Source organism: Rosa chinensis, chromosome 4 (genome assembly GCF_002994745.2).
Source record: "Rosa chinensis cultivar Old Blush chromosome 4, RchiOBHm-V2, whole genome shotgun sequence".
NCBI lineage: Eukaryota > Viridiplantae > Streptophyta > Magnoliopsida > Rosales > Rosaceae > Rosa > Rosa chinensis.
Window position 1 is genome coordinate 14,894,443 of NC_037091.1, and position 21,537 is coordinate 14,915,979.

A 21,537-nucleotide genomic window follows, 5' to 3' on the forward strand; every position below is an offset into this window, starting at 1 on the left:
ATGCACTTCAAGGATAAGTGTTTTTGGCAGGGACATGAGCAACATAAGGAATTGGATGTGCTTGATGACGACGAGGAGCAATTCATTAGGGAAGTTATCATTATGTTTGATACTGGGGATGAGCTATTTCATAATATAATGTTACTGGATGAATTTGATTATCCATCAAAAAATTATTTTGTTGTGAACCATTTAATGTGGAAGGACTCCGTTGCTCCTTTGGGAAGACAAATCTGTCAACTATCATCATATGGAATATGGGTGATAGATGAATTTGGTGGTTCTAACGGTAATGCTTGGACAAAACACATAACTTTTGACCTCCCTATGGAACCGTTGATATTTTGGAAGAGCAACGAGGTTCCTTGGAATGATCCTTATGACACTGATTATAGCGGACTTATATTCTCTTATAATATTGATACCAAAACGCTTAAAAATCTTCCCATTCGAAGCGAGCGGACTAACTCTACTGCTGTTGTGTATTTGAGCAGCATAGTTTCAGTGTTGGGAGCCAACAAACCCAAGAGCAAAGATAATTCTACACCCAATGTATAAGTTCTCACTGTTCTCTTTTCTATCCTGATGCTTGATCAAATATGAGTCAATATGGATGTTGATATTATATTTACTTTTATGGTTCAAAAATGTAGAATTGTTGCAAATTATATTTTCATGCTCTTTTACAGGCCGGATTTCTGTATTCAAGTACTCTTCTCCACCAGTCAGTCATTGTCTGGTTAACAAGAAAACATACGCATATTCAATGTGGGTCATCCCATGAGATGATGTGTCTCTCAGGATTAACAAAGTGATGGAAGGATTGCGGACTAAATTCCGCTGGCCATAGATTGATCCCCATATTGCCGTTGTGGGGTCCATTCGTATGGAGCATAAGGCATGCTAAACAAGTTCAGATTTCTACCTTATGTTGTTATTTCTTCGTACAAAGCTAAAGTTGATGAGGTTGTTACTAGGAGTTCCTATTTCCAATGTGTTTCCCTCCTCATTAATTCATCTTTTGAGGTGTCACCCAAGGTACTGTATTGTTATCATTTTTTTTTTTTAGAAAGGGGTTTGGAACCCAACCTAGCTAGGAGGCTCAGCCCCACGCCCGGTTCCATTTATTGAAATAATATTTTGCAATGGTAGGGACATAAAACCTAAACCCCGTGTTATATTAAAACAATGACAATAATTTTCGTAGAGTACATCCTGAATATTAGTAGGAGTCTCATCTAACCAATCAACACTAGTAAGGTGAGCGAGTCTATATGCAACACCATTTGCTTCACAGTAGATATACCGACTGATTGAAAAGCAGATAGGTAATCTTTACAATCATCCAAAATCTAACTTACCTTCGAGTAATTCACCTCCTTGCTATTGAAAGCAGCAATTAGAATGGCAGAGTCGCTTTCAATTCAATTTCCGTCTAACCTTGGTGTATACCAAGAAGAAGACCAGCTCTACACGCCTTCGCTTCCATATTAATAGCTGAGTGTGCATGCAGAAAAGGCCTTGCAATTGCTGCAATACCCATGCCCAATTCATCTCTGACCACCACTCCAATACCACCACTTCCATAGTTAACTCTGAAAGCCCCATCAACATTAATTTTCAGTCTTCCTGAAGGAGGATATTCCCATGTAGTCAAACACCTTTTCTCTTTCCTTGAAGCTTTTGGATGGTATAGCTGAAAGTCCTCCAATTGTTGTCTACACCACTGAATCATAGCATGGGTTGAAAATTACCACCCTTCCAGGACTAAGTTATTCCTCTCACACCAAATCAACCATAGGCCCATAATAAAAAAAAGTCACAATGCTCAGAACACAATATATCCATCATATCAAAGACCCAGGCCTTCACATTAGCAGCAACATGATTCTTAGGCTTCAACTTTAATGGACAGAAATTCCAAAACATTGGAGTGCCATGCAATCTTTAAATAAGTGCTTCTCGGTCTCCACCGAATTGCAGCAGAAAACACAAGTAATATCATGCAAAAGAATTTTATGTGAAAAAATTGCAGACATGGTGGGTAGTGCTCCATTCAACAAGCGCCATGTGAAGACTTTGACTTTTGGTGGCACATTAGTTGGCCACAATTTGTTCCAGTAGCTCCTTAATTGACTGCCAGCAATTAAAGTAGAGATTGAAGCCCATGCATGACTTTTCAAAGAGTTAACCATTACATGATGCCTTACGTTGTACACACCCTTGCCATCATAATGCCATACCATTCTGTCTTCTGCCGGTCTAATACTCAAGGGAATAGCTGCTATCTTATTGACCTCTATCTCCATAAAAAACTCACTCAAAACATCAACTACCCACTCCTTATTGTTGGCATCTATGACATCTGCTACTACCCAATTTTCAGTGGAGTAAAAACTCTAAATAGTACTTGAACTATTGCGAAAGGTATTTTTTGGTACTTACGAATTTTTTTTACCCCAAATGGTACATGAAGTATTGTGCCATTACCAAATATAGTATCCATGTTAACTTTGCTGTTAAAGTCGCCTACATGGCATGCATTTTTTTTCTTGATAAAAACTCCAAATGATACCCGAACTATTGCAAAATGTATTTTTTGGTACCTATATATATATATATAGATATATATATATTTACCCCAAATGGTATCTCAAGTATGTATTTAGAATTTTATCTTAAATTTGTAATCAATATGTATTCGAGGTACCATTTGATGTAAAAAGATTATAGATACCAAAAATACATTTTGCAATAGTTTGGTACCATTTGAAGTTTTTATTAAAAAAAAACATGCCGCATAGGCAACTTTAACGAAAAAGTTAATGTAGGTACCAAGCAATCAATCCATCATGCATATTCAAGCACAGACAAAGTTGTTTCGATTCCAAGAAACCACAGAACAATCAAGAAATTGTAAGTTTCATCCGGTCACCATCTACTCTAGCGTAATGCACGTCGGGAATGCAACTAGGGTTCTTGAGCACAATCTATAACTTAATAATCATGCTATGAATCGAAATTAATTTCACAGAAAAACCTGTTTTTGCTTTTTCCCCAATTTTTTGCTAAAAATCTCAGCGGAAGCATGAATTCGATATCCAGATGCAACAATCAATTCTATCGGCTTCTTGATTCACAGCAATTGGGGTTTAGAATCCCTTCTTGAGATAAAAACATCTCACGTGTTTCTGAATCTAGTCCCAGACCTTCGTCTTGATCAAAACTAACCGTTGTGATACAACGATCACCTGTTCTTGAGGTTTTGGTCGGGTTTGGGCCTGGATCCTCCGCATGTTGTGACTGGGCCTAGACGTAAAGCAAAAGTTTTTTTTTTTTTTTTTTTGCCAAAACCTTAAAATGATTTTCATGTCAAGCAAAACTAAAATCATATTTGTGAGCCTATGCTCTGATACCAATTGTAAAACCATACAACCATGCTCACAATCATATGCATATAAACTCGACAACAACCACACAAGGATCAAGGCTTACCTTCAGCGCGCAATTACTAGCATGGATTCCATCTTCTGCAGCTACAAACTCTGATCACTAGAATGTGGCCTAGCTCTTCTGTTGCTTACCAGCTTTGCTTCTCAATGGACAGAACTTATGCAAAATGTCGTGGTGGCAACAGAGACCAATTCATCTGTTTATATAGGTGACTTAAACCTCAAGAAGCTTAATTTCCATCAAAGTAGTTCGATCATATCGGATTAGGTCTCCTAGTTAGATTCTTAATGTAACACTTCATTGTAGTCTTTCTTGCAGACTAAGAATTGAACTACTAATCTTAATGAATTGATACACTCTTCCATTAAGTTACAAGTATTGGTTTATAGTTTGTGTCCGTGTTAAACTAGTTTTGACATTAAGCTAAAAAAAAAAAACTAATTATCAATTTACTTTATGTTAATGTGTGACAAGTTCATAATGATTCTAACAATGCATGCATATGGAAATGACGTGTGAACAGAAAAAAGAAGGCGAGTTTCAGTTCGACATAGTAGATCAATTGGATCAATTGAAACCACAGTAGCTAGTGTTTCAGGGATCTATATATAGAGTTTCATGTTTGGTGACATGAACCATTCGAATTATTTCTAGCTACAATATTATTCAAAAGAGTGATCATCATATGCAGAAAAAATGAGAACACCAGCAGTCTGTCTTATTTTCTTGCTCTCTGTTGGTCTGTTCAAGGGTTCCCATGCAGAGCCATTCGAATACCTACAGTTTGTCTTGCAATACGCTAGAGGTTCCTGTGTTAACGTCAAGAAATGCATTCCACCGGCGAGATTGCCGGCCAAATTCACGGTTCATGGAATTTGGCCCACGAATATTTCCAAGCAGGAGGTGATCGAGTGTACAGCTGCCGTGAAACTACACTCGTTCGACGGAAACCTGGTATATATTATTTTTACTGAACATCTTTCTGGTTAGTGCATGTTTAACTCATGCTTAGTTCTGTAACCAAGTTACTCGGCTTGTTTTGTTTTTCAGATAACACCGTCGCTGAAAACCGATCTTCTCCAATCTTGGCCCAGCGTCCGGAGAGATAAAGATAATATGACTTTTTGGGAACACGAATATAATAAGCATGGGTCCTGTACTGCACCAGCTATCACTCAGACAGCGTATTTTGAGAGAGCTCACAAGTTCTGGAAGGAGTATGATCTCTATTCTGTTTTGGAACAAAAAAAATCAAGCCGGGGCAGTCTCGATGGTATTCACTGGCTGATTTTCAAGCAGCCGTCCAGTCCAAGATTAGTACCGATTATATACCTCTCATCCTGTGCAAGGAGGAAGCATTAACTCGTGGGAGCGGCACAACTGAATTAATTCTGAGGGAAATAGTTATCTGTTTCGATCACCAGGGGACAGATCTGGTCAATTGTACCCGGTCCACGGATTGCAAGATGATGAAGAACACAACTGCAACCAATAACATATACTACGTTTAGCTGATTCTCCTTTCTCCCTCTTTTCATCTCTTTTTCTACATTGTTTCGATGAATTTAGTTGGGTCTAGGGTTTGACGCCCTAGCATTAAAATAATGTAATAAACTATACTTTATGAATAAAAATAGGGGGGTGAAATTTGCACACCCAAAATTGCAAATTGCACACCCCTCTTATTTTTTTAATAGTATTTCATATCACATCCTTTTAGACTTCCTAAACTACCCTAAAAAATTCAGAGTTTTCTTTTTCTCTTTGGGTCCTCTCACCCTCCCCCCATTGATTGGAGCAGTTCAATTGGGAGTGTTGGCGGCTTGCGTTGTGGTTTTAGTTCTAATGGACATGGCCAGTTATCATCTCAGCCACAAGATGCTCTTCTTCAGCGGCGCCCTCTTTATCACTCTCGCCATAGGCGTCCACCTCACCCTTTACTTCCCTTCCGTCACCAGCTTCGTCAGCACCATCTCCTCCGTCGTCGTTTTCCAGAACCGTTGCTACTCCTACCTCTCCCACCTCCACGACCTTGTCTGGGACGTCACTCCCTCCCCCGATTCCGATCCCCCCCCCCCCCACCCCCCTCGATTACCACAAGCTTAGCCTGAAGCTTCCAAAAGCTCGGCCGATTCGACACCGCCAATCTCCTCAACGGATCTTGGGTACTCTTAGGCCAAGCTCGTTACTCACTCTGGTTCTCGATTCGGAGTGGATGGACACGGTTAGGGGTAAGCTGTTCAAGCGCCACAGTGATTATCAGATTGTGGTTGATGAGATTGGAATGGGGTTAGACTTCTTCTGGGCAGGTTAGACTTCTTCTGTTCAAGCCTTATGCTCTCAATTTGACTTCTCTGGTTGCGGGTTTCAATCAAAATCGAAACTACCCAGATGTCTTGGTCATGGGTTCTGGTTTGTGGCATATGCTTCATTTCACTAATGCATCCGATTACGGTGCTTCTTTGCAATCACTGAGGACTCATGCTGCTTCTTTGGTCTCCTCGTCTGAGTAGCATGAAGAAGCAGTAACAGGGTCTGTGCTGGCCACAGAGAGAGAGGACCCAAAAAGGAAATAAAGAAAACTCTTACTTTTTTAGGGTAGTTTTGGAAGTCTAAAAGGATGTGATATGAAATACTATTAAAAAAATAAGAGGGTGTGCAATTTGCAATTTTGGGTGTGCAAATTTCACCCCCCTAAAAATACAATCTTACGTTAGGTACTTGTTTATCTTTATGTCTAATAACTTAAATGGATGATTCGATATATCCACCAACTTTTTTAAGCATGTGTTTGGATGATTCATTGGCGGTTCTCGATCTTAATTACTAGCCGTAGCATAAGAATGCGTTCTAGTGCTTCTGCTCATGACCTTAAAATTTTGTGAGGGGTTTTTACACGTGCGCCACTACAACAAAACTGAGCTATAAACACCATTGTGAATGGTGTGGATTGAAGTAAATGACAACCATGATTGGTGTAATGGCAATTGTCACCATCTTAGACACTAATTAAGGAAGGGTTGCCATTGCAGGCGTGACAAAGACTTAAAAAGGCACTATCACTTTTTTGGTGACTTTCAATTTGTGGACCCGATTGCAATGGTGACTGCAATATTTCAAATTAAAAAAAAATTAATATACAAACTCAATAATTCTTATCAAAATATCAAATCACTTTCTGTGAAATGAAAATTGGCAGCCTTAATTCTAGGCATGATATCTGCAATTTCCTCTTCTTCTCCATGGATGACTACATAAGCAAGAAACATAAACATAGATCACATTTGCAATTCATAGATCATAGAGTTATGACCGCAAGAGATATTCTCCAAGACTGAAAAAGATCAAGAGAAAGATGTTACCTTCAACTTGCCCAGAGGATCGCCAAGTAGAATATCAGTTCCAGCATTATAGACCATCAACTCAGGAGCAAAATTTAGAGCAGCAACCCAACATTCATATCAGGTTCTTGAGTCCACATGAAAGTACTTCTAATCAAATAAGTTACGCAACTACAGTGTGTCTAGAAGAAAAACTATTGCTAAAGATTGTCAGATAGAAAACGGCAGCACATGACTTGTAAGTATATACCCCAAGAGCTTCATCTTTCTCAAGTACTCGGTTGTTGTAGTGCCACTCTGTTTAAATTAAAAAAAAAAAAAAACATTACGTTACAGAAAGCCATGGACAAAACAACTACAGTCTGATATGATGATGGGATAATGAAGGCTCACCGACTCACCGCTACTTTAACCCTCTGATCAATGAATCTCTTTGCTTCATAATCCTAAAGAAGAGACCATTAAGGAAGAAAAGGCGTTATGATTAGGCCAATAGCATAATTGAAAACCTCAATAAGAAAACACTATAGATTGAGGCTGATCAATCAAAAAGAACAAGTAAATATGTAGTGAAACGGCAATAACAGGAGACAGTAGGGAAAGTTTGCCTTCTCCCTACCACAAAGTCTAAAAAAGCCTGTCCTTACCAATAGCAATCAAACTACTTAGCTATTAACAACTTGCATCTCAACACACACCATTGCATTAAGGAATAAAGTCTGCAGTTTCTTAGGGAATACCCATTGCATGATGATGAGGTTTAAAATTTGCAAATGGATATATTCCAGGGTTGTACATATCTAGGAAATAGACTTGACATGTTATAAAAAAATAGCATTTAAGTACTTGTAAGAGATTAAGATGTGGTGATCAAGTCAAACAACGTTCTAAGGACAAGAAGGTAAACATACTGTCATTGGCAAAATTTGTTTCATGGCCATTTCCTGGATGGGCATCAAGATTAATAATCATCACCCTGCATATATAGATAATGAGGGAAAATTAGCTTTTGTACTAAATTCAAAACTGAACTTATAATGCAGCTATTCATCTGATGTGCAATAGTTAGTACCTTGAGTATGTTTAACCGCACCTGCACAAAATGTATGCAAAGAGAAATATCGGTATAAGCACAGAATCCACCTCCTTTTCCCCCACAACAATGATAAACCCAGTCCTCCCACATTGATGGCCCATCCTCGCTCTTTTGCTAGCTTTGCAGCCAAGATGGTTTCCCCACCTGCAGTATAATACAATCACACTAAATCCTTGTTCTCTTCTCTTTCCTTTTTAGTAGAAGAAAGCACTAGAAAAAATAAAATAAAAATGCAAGATGGATGACGAATTGCCTGGTTGTGAAATGGAGGACTGAGAACTTTCTACTGCACAAAGCAATTTGGAAATAGGGCAACAGGAGGTACCTTAATCAAAGCAGACGAAACAAATAGGTCATGATATTCATAACGTAATTCGAAACTAACAAATATCATCAGAAACCATTGATCCTTATCCTGAAGCTGTAAGTTATGAGTACGACTAAGAATGTATTGCCATAGTCCATTTGAAGGCATTTACATTAATTATCATAGCCACATCTACACTTTCCTTTAGACAATTCAAGTATGCTTCTGTATGCAAATGCTCACAGTTACCAATAGTAAGTAAATCTAGCTTAAAGTTACTAATAAGCATCCACACACAAATCACAAAGCAAAATTCATATGAATATATACCACAAGATCTTCCTTTGCAGCTTCCTTTGGCTCTACAATGCAATTCTTGTCCACAACATCATCCATGGACAAGAATCTACATTTCCGACCCCATTTAGCCGAATCGAACGGATGCCTATATAGGTATTGAGGTCAATACCAATTCCATTCAAAAAATTCAATTCAAACAAAAAGAAGAATACATTACGATCACTTACAGCTTCTCAATGCCAAGATGTAAACTTGGCGAAATTCTCAGATTCCAAAATGTAAACTTGAAAGCACAGACAAATTTAGATACTGGTTTAACCTTAGAGCTCGGGACGTCAAAGTAGAGCTTGCTAGAGAGAATACGGCTGCGCCTGAGAGATTTGGCATCGTTTAGTTGGGTAGAGCAGCAAACGACATCGTTCCAGAATGGCATGAATATGTTCATACCTCTATTGCCTTCCTCCACAGCCACCACTCCACCTGCATAAAAATTGGCAAGAGCTTAATAAAAGATAAAGATAGAATAAATTAAAATAGCTTCAGAGTCAATAAAAGAGGAAAAACATGACAAACTAAAAGTGAACCGGCTCCCCTGATGGAAAACGAAAAAGTAAGAAACTAAAGACCCATACCAATTCTGGCAATTCATAAGAGTTATGAGAGTCTAAACCAAAAACCCAACAACCTATAAAAAATAGAAACATGCATGGAAATTTCCTATTCACGACCCAGTAGCAATTATCATGTTCTTAGAAAACCCAACACGAACACCCACTTTTTAAGAGAGAGTGAAGAATACTGATGAACCTATTCTTCGATCCTGATAATAATCGGAGTAGAAAGCGTAGGAGTTTAAGATTTGAAATGAAATTAGACAGCAATGAGTTTGAGAAAAAAATTAACCCAACCTAGAAAAATCCCAATTTAAATCTAAGTAGATTGATAGATGAGAATGAAACAAGCTGACTCCAACAACAATAGAATAGAGAGCCACCACAACAGACTGTACCCAAGGAAAGTTGAGAGAGAATGAACATGCAAAGGCAAAAATAACTAGATCCACTTGCAAATTGACTTGCCAATCGACGACGACATCCAGAACTATCAATCATAGCTAATCGAGTATAGGGAGATCCAACGCGTGCGTATAGTTTGTAGATCAGTGGTTCCCACAGCAGATGGGTTGACCGGTGACAATAACTGATGGTCAGAGACCATAGTTGCCGGTGAAAGAGAAAGGAGAAGGGAGAAGGGGAGAGCGAGTCCATAGTTGATGGTCTGAGGATAGGGCTTTGCCCTTGTTTTGGCAGTCAGTCCACGTATCTAAATAAAATTGTGTTTGGTGACTTTGAAATCTTTTTTTTTTTTTTAAATTGCAATGACACCTATGAGACTCTCTCAGATAAAAAAACAAGATTGGTGAGTTTTTTTTTGGGTGCCATCACCATTAATCTAATAGTGGGGGCTAAATGGTATCTTTAACCCATATTTGTGGTAGTGTGCATCCATTCTTTTGCTTATGCCTCCGAGTAGATGTTAAGACTCTAGTGAGATCTAATGGCTAATTTTGGACAGTTAAGTACTTCTTCAATGGAAGGTATTCGTATAATAAGGACAATTCTTAGGTTTATCCCTGAAGTGAATGAGCTACCATATTCACCCTTTATTGTGATTAATGTATTTTAACTTTATAATTTTCTAATCCAACCATTCATGTTGCATAACATTATACAAGGGGTAGTGCTATAGACCCCAAAAAATATTACAAAATTTCAATACCAAATGAGGTGGCGTATGCCATGTCATCGACATTTATTTTGAAAATTAGTGAAGTGGATTTTTATATTTTGTTATTTATGTTCTTTAGGTTTTTTCCATAGACATCATCAGCTTCGATGCTGCAAATCTTATGTTGCTTCCCCATATTACAATCCATTGCCTCGAACTCATGGCTTGTGCTTCGCAATGATCAAGAAGAGCAAGGTCCTATATCATTAGGCTTTGCGTTATCATGCTCATCTATTTGTATGATTACAATGATTTATGAAAGAGATTAGGATCCAATTACAGAGAGAAAATTGAACCCTTTCGACCTGAACAAGCAGTAGCTCAAGATAAAGCAGCTCATGGAGGAGCTCAAAATTCCGTCCGCCGAAGATGAGGAGATTGCTGGACATTCACAGGTGGGCCCGACCTGCTAAAACGGTTTAGGCCAAAGTCGAATTCTAGGTCTAGTCTTTCTTTTTTCTTTTTTCGTAATGGGGGTAGAAGGCCCAAAAAGAAAGAAAGAAAAAAAAAGTTTTTTTTTTTTTTTTTTTTGGGGGAAGAGGGGGGGGGGGCAATAAATATTTTGAATTAATGTAATTTTTTTTCTTTAATCAAAGTTTTATTTGTCTAATTTTAGGGAGATTAGTTTCCATTCCGGCGACTGAAAGTTCTTTTGAGGAGGGGCAATAGACGTCTATTGAGGGGTAATACAGGTCTATTTGAGGGCAATAAACCTTTCAGACGACCTATGAGATCTCTGACGACCTCTTTGGGGACCTCCGGCGAGGTTTTCAGAGAAGTTCGGTAAGCGGCGGCAGGTGACCGGATTCCCGCGGCGGGTGATTGGAAACTGGTGACAGGTGACCGAAATCCGACCGCCGGTGACGGGACTCCAGCGAAGTCTCCTATGGCTTCTTTCTCTTCCATTCTCTCTGTCTCTCTCTCTCTCTCTCTCTCTCTATAAGTAACAAATGGGTGAAGATAAAATCGTCTAAAAAAAAAAAAACTTAATAGGGTATTAGGGAAGAATTCCTTAGAGTGTTTTGGGTAATGAGGAATTAAAAAAACTTAATAGGGTAAGTGTGAAAAAAATCTCTAGAAATAGAGTAAATAGACAAAAACCCATTGATAAAACATAAAAACTGCAATCATTTTCTGCATAAATTATAAGAAATTAATAAAATAAGACAAGTTGATTCTTTAATTAGATAGCTAAAGGATTTTTTTTTTTTTTTTTGGTTACAGCTAAAGGATATTTCTTGTAACCAAAGATACAAATGATTTAAATTTTAATTTGCCTCCAAAACAATTCCCAAAATGGTAGTGCTATAGACCCAAAAAATATTACAAAATTTCAATACCAAATGAGGTGGCGTATGCCATGTCATCGACATTTATTTTGAAAATTGGTGAGGTGGATTTTTATATTTTGTTATTTATGTTCTTTAGGTTTTTTCTATAGACATCATCAGCTTCGATGCTGCAAATCTTATGTTGCTTCCCCATATTACAATCCATTGCCTCGAACTCATGGCTTGTGCTTCGCAATGATCAAGCAGAGCAAGGTCCTATATCATTAGGCATTGCGTTATCATGCTCATCTATTTGTATGATTACAATAATTTATGAAAGAGATTAGGATCCAATTACAAAGAGAAATCTCAATTTGATAACCCCCCCCCCCTCTAAAGATCCTTGCTTTAGTTCTATAATACCTTTTTGGTTTCTGGGTTTTGCTCAGGAAATGGGTTAAGCTCTTAACTCTTTTCTTGAGGAAGTTTTATACTAAACATATTTTCCCCCCTTCTTTTGGGGGTTTTGGATTCTGAATCAAAGACATTAGTACTTGAAGTCAGTTGCTTTGTAAATGAAACTCAAGGAAAGTACATATGGATCCTGTTCTTTCCTGGTGTTCTTGCTATTAGGGGGATTGAGTTCAAGGACATTGAAAACCAAATTCATAAAAAGATTAAGATCATTATGCCTTTCATAAAGATAGTTTTGTGAGGAATATGTTTGTTTGATTTACCCCTCTGAGGTTCCACAATCTATGTAATAGGAAGTTATGAAAAACTAGTTGACAACTTGATTCAATGATGCAAAAATGATAAGAAATTTTATCATATAAGTTTTTGATTAAGTATTGGAGAATGAAAAGCATATCATTCATTGAAAAAATAAAAGAAGGGATTTGATATTAAAGTGCAGCTAGCGCTGCAAACAAAACCTAATCAATAAAAGATAGCGAAGTTATTTTCCTTTCAAAAAAAAAAATCACCATGGACCAAAGAAAAGAATAAAGAATGATTAGAGGATTGCAAAAGAGAAAGAGGAAGAAGTTAAAGATGTTGCGTTTAATGACCTAGATTTGCAACAGAAAATTTCAAATGGGGAGAGAGAGAGAGAGAGAGAAGGGTTTTTTTTTTCCAACAAAGGAGAAAGAAGGGTTGAAAACTTGAGATTGAAATCTTTCATGGCAGTGATCTCACTGGTATGGTGGGGGTGGAGGAGATTCTCAAAAAAAGGGTGAAGGAATTAGATTTTAATCTTTAATTTAGACTAATGTAATATTAATTATAAAATAAAAATAGATAAATTTCACTTCATTAATGTCTTTTCAAAACCAAACTTTGACATGGTGGCTGCCACATCATTTGGGATCCAAATTTTGTATATAAATTTGGGATCTCAAGCATTTTCCTATACAAAGATTAGCTCTGTAAAAATCAATCAAACTGAAAACCTTTTTTTTTTTTTTTGAGATGACAAACTAAAGACCTTTTAGTTATTCATTTCTATAAAATACTTGAACGGTTTATCATAATAGTAGTAAGTGTTGTTAGAACCATCCATTTGTTTTATTCAATTAGATAATTAATTGATACTATTATTAAGTTTTCTTCCCTTGATGCCTCTATCAGAGTCACGTTCTTCTACGGTCCTCTTTACCATGAGGACAAACAGATATTCTGGTCTTCTATTGCCAACCTGTCCTTCTCTACTGCTATACCTTGGGTCTGTGTTGGGGATTTTCACGAGCTAGTTTCAAATGACGAAAAAGAGGGTGGCTTCCCTTGGGACTAGAATAGAACCCGATTTCTAAAGAATTTTATTGACCAGAATGCTCTTGTTGATCTCCGATTCATAGGCCCAAAATTTACATGGGAAAACAAAAGAGAAGATATAGATGAATGATTCGAGAAAGGTTGGATCGGGCTATTGGGAATGCTGAATGGTTTCAGACTTGGCCAAACTCATATATTCACATGAATTGAGGATCGACTTAGATCATTGCCCTCTAATAATCTATGCTCAGCCCAGATTTCCAAGAGGCCCCAAGACCTTCCGATCTGAAGCTTGTTGGGCAAATGACCCTGATTGTGAAGAAATTATTACTGCTTGTTGGAAAGTTGATCCCTACTGTGATTCTTTCAAGCTCTGGGAATCAAATCTTATCTCTTGCAAGAGGGGCCTGATAGCTTAGAGTAAGACAAAATATCCCAACAACAAAGCAACTATTGAGACCCTAAATAGGGAATTAAAGATAATTCAAGAGGGACCTATTTCTTGTGGCTCTCGGAGAAGGGAACATGAACTTCTCAATGATCTCAGTGTGGTCTGGAACCTGGAGGAATCTTTCTGGAGACAACGATCAAGAGTCAACACTACTAGAATTTTCCTCATATACATCGGCCAAAAACCGATGTAAAAAAAATTTGTACCCATGTGTTAGTGGGTGATGTAAAAGATCGCAAAAAATAGACATCGGTTAAAAACCCATACCCCATATAATAATAAACCTCGGATTATGTTCCAGAATCGATGTTAAACTGCTATTATGATCACAAATTGGTGTTTTTAGATATTGTTAAACCTTCATATTTATGCATTTAATGCTTAACGAAATATAGGTCCAATAGCACTAGTATTCATTTTAACATCGTTACTCATTCTAGAAACGATGTGTTATATTCTCTTATACATCGGTGTTTTTGAAGTTTGCTTGCTGTTTATAAGTTTTACGGGTACTTGCCATATATCACACTATTTAAGATTGAATCTACATTCTTTTGTATTACGCAACCAATGTTCATTAATCTATTAAACATTATTTCCTTTTATGAAGCGATGTCCATTTTTCTAATAAACATCAGTTTTTGAGGTTGGCACTGATGTTCATACTTATACTAGACATCGTTTTTCATTTAATAAATCGATGTCCATTGATTTGTTTTACATCATTTCTTACACAATGTAAATGTCCATTGCGTTGTGTTACATCATTTCTTACTTAATAAATCAATGTCCATTAGGTTGTGTTACATCGTTTCTTACTTAATAATTCAATGTGCACTGAATAAAGAGACATCGATTTTTGTTTCCAATCTGATGTATCATCTCTTTAATAACATCGTTTTTGTAGTTTAATACTGATTTGAAATACGCGTATATACATCATGTCCTTTATAAATTGAAAATTTGTAAGATACCAGTATGAACTCATTTCAATTACAAACCAACAATCAGAATTGTAACACCAACCAAAAGTTTTGCAAAATTATAAGCATCAAAATACCTAAAACTACTAAGCTTCTTGTTGAACTTAAAGAGTTATACACAAAGCTAGTGACCAAAACTTCTGAACCATACGTGTGGTAATAACCAACATCCTCCTTGCTTGTAACATTGCTCACCAAAAGACAGGTTGAAAGACCTGCACATATAAAGACACGTTCAAATTTATATTAGGATCCACGCCAGAACACTTCTAGCTGGGGCAGCCCCATTCTAATGCTCCTACATAATATGTATATATCAATTAGATGGAATTTAATTTTTCTAGCTGAAGGTGTAGCCACATTGTTTCATAGTACAAGAAAATGATTACCGACTCACATAACTAATTGTTTGACATCAATCTTAACTTTCAAGTATGCAATGCCTGACAATGGTAATGCTTGAACTCTTAAATAAATAAATTCTACATCTTAGAGGTCATGCAGCACAATTTCAATTTAGCAAGAAAATATATCGATATAAATTTGCTCCAATTAGACAAGATCATAAAACTTATAACTATAGACTCACCTTGAGTAAGAGACAGTTGGAAGTAATTCCTTTATAACTTGGTGAAACCTGTGTGTTAATGACAACTAATTAGAAGGCCAGCTTAAAAGGCATATTCACAATAGTAGTAAGCACAAGCAAAGACTGGTAATATTGTTATTTATGTATCAAGTAACCAACCACCAACCATTTATATGCAGAATTCCTTGTATCTGCTGCGTGGGTCTACATATTTTTGAACAAGGGGCACAGTTTAGCTTGGCAGTACATTATACTAGCTGTTTAGGAGATTATGAATTCTAATATTTCTCTATCACAAGTTCTACAAGTTTTACCTTTTCAATAAGATTCATGGAGGACGAAACATTTGCAATATCATAAATCCGCCGTACTTTAGCTGCTTCATCAAGTAGAGAAAAGGCAAGAGTTTCAGCTCCTTAAGTAATATGTCAAAAAGATTCAAGAATAAACAAAAGCAAGTATAGATTTCTTACTTCTCATTTCGGATGCATTGTGTGCATCCCCAAGTAATAACCTTGCAGCTTCATCAAGGGAGATGGATTCTACCTACAAAATTAGATTACTACCATAGTCATCTAAATAAAAAGAAAGAAGTAAATAAGTGGTAGTGGAAACAAAATTGGACATATTTGTCACTAGAAACAGAGGCACAGGTTCTTAAGAGCATATAATACAACTATAGTCCGTTGGTTTGCATGTTGCCAAACTCCACCACTCTGCTCTTCCCCAGCAGCTGAAACAGTAGCCTTGGACTTAACAGCACAAACAACACCACCGCTATCACCACCGGTCCCCAATCTGCCATTACTACTACTGCAGTCTACTTCTTGATCACTTCTTCTATGTATAGTTGATCAGTTTGTGTGTGTAGTGAAATTGTCAACTTAGGAACTAAGACTTAATGTTTCTCTCTAGCTAAGCTAGCCAGCTATATATACTGAATCTAAAAGTACAAGGAAAAATGTGTTGGCATGTTTTGTTAGCAATGTCAGGATACTTTTTGATGTTTCGTAATGAATTCCATAAATATCAAAGATAATTATAAACATAGAAATCGAACTTAATTATATCCTAATAAAAGGACAAAATGGAATCATAACAGAGGTTTAGGTGCAAAAGTTTACCAGAAGGGCCTCCTATATTGACTACAAGCAAGGGCTTCGAGAGCGGTGCCAGTTCAGCGTGCCAGGCAGAAGCAGCCCTCCTAAGTGTAGCAGAATCATCCTGATAAAGAGATCCAATGGTGAGAACCTGAATCATAACAGAGAACCTAATTATATCTATATTCTTGCATAATTAAGTATTCTTTAGTATCCACACTACTAGAATTATGTCAATAAACATCACCACTATTAAATCGGTCGGAATTGCACGCGATGTAAAAAATACATCCTAACATCAGTTTGTGAAAAATCGATTTCTATTGTGATTATAAACATCGGTCGTTAAATTAACCGATGTGTAAAGTCTCGTTCGAAAATTTTGAAAAAATGCGGAGGGACTAAGTTGAAAATTTTAGAAACGCGGGAGGACCAAAATATTCATTCCCCCCAACACTTAGACTTTTTTTCACTTGTCTGAAACTTTTGAACCCTAATTACTAACTCTCACTTCAACTCCAGCGTGCCTCCTTCTTTGCGTCGACCTCATTCTCCAACCTGACCCTCCTTCCCCTCCATCTCCACCTCCGACCATCACCTCTCTCTCTTCTCCTTCTCTCTTGCTCCCTTGTCTTTCCAAACCCTACTCTCTCTCTCTCTAAAATGCTCTCCGTCTCTATCTAAAATTGACGAAGATGAAGTCTCTGTAGCTGCGCCAAAATTTCTTAGGGGAGACGATGGAGTCGCCCCAGTTGCCAAACCCTAGTCCGGCAGGCCTCGGTGAAAGCATAAAGCCTCCAACGAGAACGCTTCTCCATCTTTAGATCTCATCTTTATGGCCCTGGATTCGAAGCCTTCATCGGCGGCCAAGTTGAATAGTCTGTTGCCGCCATGGCCACGGCCATTAAATCCTCTCAAACGGAAGCTTGAGATGCTTCCTGAGAACTCTGCCTATGGAGCCTCTGATTCCGGCGTCCCGGTACTGCTCTAATCTTGAGACTGCTAATTTGAGAAATCTGTTTGTTTTTCATGAAATCGATCTTGGGGTTTTTGCTTGTGTTTGGGACTTTTGTTAATGTTGATTTGGTTATGGAAAGTCCTCGATTCACCGTCCTCTCTGAATTTCTGTTTATTGGGCTTGTCATAGGGAAGCTCAGCTCGGTAACGTCGGAGCTCAGCTCCACTTTCCGCCATCCTTCGCTCCAAGTTCTGGGGTTAACTTTTGTTCATAGTTGCTTTCTCTATATTTTGCAGGTATCTTGAACAAACAACTGATTTTTTTGGTTCCTGGTAACCGTTGCTCTCTGCTCTTCCCTTTTGCATTTCCATCTAACTGAATTTTGTTTCCCAATTGCATATTTTCTATTAATTTTTCCCCGTCATCACTATGGTGCTTTAATTTTCATGGATTCTCAAAGAAAGAGGAAAACTCAGTGTTCTGGAATTTCATTTGATTTGATACGCAAGTAGTAGAGTTGTTGAGAATTGGTTTCTACAGTTATAGATTTTTGCTATATATGGTTAATTGATTTTTGGAAATCAATATCAACTATAGTAGTAATGTATTGGACTATGAGGATCGACCAACTCGGGGCGGTGGCTTGTTCGGCGTCGATAAAGCAACGGAGACGGAGGCTTCTGTAAGGGTTTACCCAGTCGGAGTTCTTCACGGTGAAGCGGTCCATATTTTTCAGCACCGTTAATATGAAATTCCGGATTGAGTGTTTGAGACGAAGGACCCAGTTCAATTTACTTCACAAACTGATACAGGGTAAGGGTTTAGCTATTGATGCTTAAATATATCAATTTTGTAATTTTTATGCCCTATATTAATTTAGCGATTGAAATTAGTAGCAGTGGAACTCTTGTCTTTGAGGGGGCTTATAGCTTCAATGGTATAATACGTATCCATTTGGGCAGCAAGAGTTTGATCCTCACCTTTTCCCCCTACTTTGATTAAGAAACCTGTCATTTATACAGTGTACACTCTTGGTTATATTTCTTGCTGAAAGAATGAGTTTTGAAAAAGAAAACATATATTGGTTCTGCTCCCTTTTTAGAATTATCTTTGTTATTTAAGTTTCCTGTTTCTGAGTGATTGGGTAATCTTGTCTGTTAACTACTAAAACAGGACTGTGAAAGGCATCAAATCTGAATAAACCTACTAAATCACCATTTTTTTTTCTACCAGTGGCTAATTGGTATTTGTAAGAAAAGATGAGTGAGTTGGGTTCATATTCTACCTGGAACATAACAGGAACTTACAGAGGTGTGTAACTAGTGGCCATTTGTTTGTGCATAAGTTCTGTATTACTAACTAGTTCATATGAGCCATTTTGATTACTAACTAGTTCATGTGTTGCTGCAATTGAGAATATGAGCCATTTTGATGCTGATGGGAAGCGTCATTACCCATTTGGTAAAGGCTTAGGCTCAGAGGTATGTACATATATAATTTACTTTCTTGCTTCACATAATATCTTAATTAATCTTAGTATTACAGTTCATGCATTACCATGGATTTGAAAAAGTTTAATTCACATGTTTGCAGGTTGTAAAGCAGTTTGGTATCCCTAATCTATTTGATTTTCCCATTAGACCAACTGTAAGTCCTATGTTTTTTCAGTTCACTTATCATTCGAAATTTCTCTAGTGCATGCTTGAGACTAGCTTGGTTGACAACAAGGGCCATACAATTTCTATACAGTTCAAGTTTTTGTTTCAGAGCACACATTGTCACGATTTTGCTTCTTATCAATTTATCATCTCAATATGGTATATTTGCTGCAGGCAGAAATTGTCTAAAACCTTGATTACATTTATCTGGTAGCTATCTGCGTCTGGAGATCGTGGAGTACCTGAAGTGGTAGCTGATCCTCTAGGTGAAGTTTCTAAGACATTTCAGGAGCTTGGAATATGTGTTGTGCAACAATGTGCTAAGATTCACCAACAAGGTATGTTTGAGGAGCAAGTTGTTAGGATTCTGCTCAAGTTGACTGCATACCATAATTAATATGTACTTGAATCAGTTAAATCATAGTGAAGATTCAGGAAATTAACGTGAATAAATAGGGCGTACCTAAACAACCGGGCGGAATTGAGTGTGGCTACTATGTTATGCGGTACATGAAGGATATTATTAATGATGACACACTTTCCTTTTCGACCAAGGTATACGTATTAGGAATTAACAGAAACTTTGGTTTAAATATTAGCGCATTTCATTATGACTTACATTGATATATGTTTGTTGTGTGTGTATATATATATATATAGATATATTTGTAGTGGGCGGTAAAGACTCGGAAAGGATATACCCAACAACAACTTGACGAGGTGCGCATGGAGGTGGCCGACTACTTGCAGACCTTGTTGTAGATTCTGACTAGGATGGGGATTTTGAGTAAGGCTAGATAGCTTTTGGTTCACTTTGACTACTTACAGACCTTGTTGTAGATTCTGACTAAGGATGAGGATTTTGAGTAAGGCTAGATAGCTTTTGGTTCACTTTTTTTGTAGTAGATGAAGTGAATGCAGCAATTATGAACAAAAATGCTATATATAGGCATTGTTAGGCTAGCCTTGTAGTAGGTTAATTGGAGTTTTGTTTTGCCTATTTTGTGAACTGTCAATGATGATGATTTTGGACAAAACCCCAATATATATTGAAATCACTTTGGTCAAGTGTGGATATTGCAATATTGTATAGCAGCAGCTACATATTTTGTGGACATCAATTCTCTTATTTCAAACTGATGTCTATGTATAAATTTTAAATCAGTTATAGCTATAAGAACTGATGTCTACTAAGAGAGATACATCAGTTCCAAAATCAAAATCGATGTCCCATTAACAACAGGAAATCAAATTATTATGTTGGAATCGATGTGCCATAAGCTACTGCACATCGTCTTTTAGACAAAGATCGATGTCCAATATAAGTATTGCCATCGATGAGGACAAGAAAACCGATGTTATGAAAATATATGGACATCGTTTTTTTTAGTGATTCGATATATTACATAGCATTAGACATCGTTCTTTTACCGGAACCGATGTAGTATAAGATGATTAACATCGTTTTTTCCCTAGAATCTAATGTTAATGTAAGTAAATAAATCGGTTCATATAATATTCAACTGTGTATATTGAATTAGGAATGGTAGGATATGAGCCAAATTACACGTCTAAATCATGAACAACAAGAAACGTTCATGGTAACTGATGTGTGAAACAATATCAGTCATCGTTTTTAAGTAAATAACGATGTTAAAATGTATAGTTGGGCTATAAGATCTATATTTCTATAAGCATTAAAGGCAAAAATATGAGGGTTTAACAATATATAAACATATAAGTTTGTCAGAATTTAAACGTATTTACATCGATTTATAATGAAGAACCGATGTATATAATTATACCAGACATCGGCTAAAAACCGATGTCTGCATTTTCCGGATCTTTCTCATCACCCACTAAGACATCGGTCGGAATTCTTTTTCTCATCGGTTTTTGGCCGATGTCTAAGGCCATAATTCTAGTAGTGCCATTTCATCTTTTGGCTCTTCCACATATCATAAACGGAGAAGCAATGACACCATACACCAAAACTACAGAACATCAGTTGCTTTTCAAGGAAAACGTACAAACATAATAAACCTCATCATGGCCTTAAACACATTGAATATAACACAAGGCTTTCTAGGCACTAGAACTCTGTGCAGGATAGTCTTAATATATCAAGACAAATAATGGCAACAATTCAACCAACAACCAGTTAAGAACTCCACCTAAAAAACATCACTAGACATGGAGATAACATAAATAAATAATAGCATTTTACCTAAAGTTTCACATGCCATCACACTAGACGCAGGGGAACAAAAGCCTTAAAAGAATAGGTCATTAATCCTCAAGCATTGAACCCAAACACAAACCTAAAGTTTCACATGCCATCACACTAGACGCAGGGGAACAAAAGCCTTAAAAGAATAGGTCATTAATCCTCAAGCATTGAACCCAAACACAAAGCCTTAAACATAGACGATGCATAAAATGTAAACATGGTGCAATGATAATTTAATT

General features: G+C 37.1%; 3 protein-coding genes, 1 long non-coding RNA gene and 1 pseudogene across 4 annotated transcripts; 4 read left to right on the forward strand and 1 right to left on the reverse strand.

The window, feature by feature from the left end:
* Window positions 1–558, forward strand: LOC112198865. The gene has a single exon (XM_024339963.1). It carries the CDS (start codon window positions 1–3, stop codon window positions 556–558), a length of 558 nt encoding a protein of 185 aa, XP_024195731.1.
* Window positions 559–4,108: 3,550 nt separating this feature from the next.
* LOC112198866 (ribonuclease S-7-like) lies at window positions 4,109–5,147 on the forward strand. The gene is made up of 2 exons (XM_040519325.1): window positions 4,109–4,407; window positions 4,504–5,147. The coding sequence occupies exons 1-2, from the start codon at window positions 4,150–4,152 to the stop codon at window positions 4,813–4,815; spliced, it is 570 nt and encodes a 189-aa protein (XP_040375259.1). The 5' UTR covers window positions 4,109–4,149; the 3' UTR covers window positions 4,816–5,147.
* On the forward strand, window positions 5,013–6,101 carry LOC121048922 (annotated as a pseudogene).
* A 943-nt stretch (window positions 6,102–7,044) lies between these two features.
* Window positions 7,045–8,136, reverse strand: LOC121053007. The gene is made up of 4 exons (XR_005810506.1): window positions 7,867–8,136; window positions 7,706–7,770; window positions 7,188–7,240; window positions 7,045–7,091 (listed from the first exon to the last, which is right to left on the reverse strand). It is a non-coding gene; the product is annotated as an uncharacterized LOC121053007 (long non-coding RNA).
* Window positions 8,137–18,811: 10,675 nt separating this feature from the next.
* On the forward strand, window positions 18,812–19,465 carry LOC112198867 (fe-S cluster assembly factor HCF101, chloroplastic-like). The gene is made up of 3 exons (XM_024339964.1): window positions 18,812–18,891; window positions 19,004–19,057; window positions 19,283–19,465. The coding sequence occupies exons 1-3, from the start codon at window positions 18,829–18,831 to the stop codon at window positions 19,463–19,465; spliced, it is 300 nt and encodes a 99-aa protein (XP_024195732.1). The 5' UTR covers window positions 18,812–18,828.
* Window positions 19,466–21,537: the final 2,072 nt, after the last annotated feature.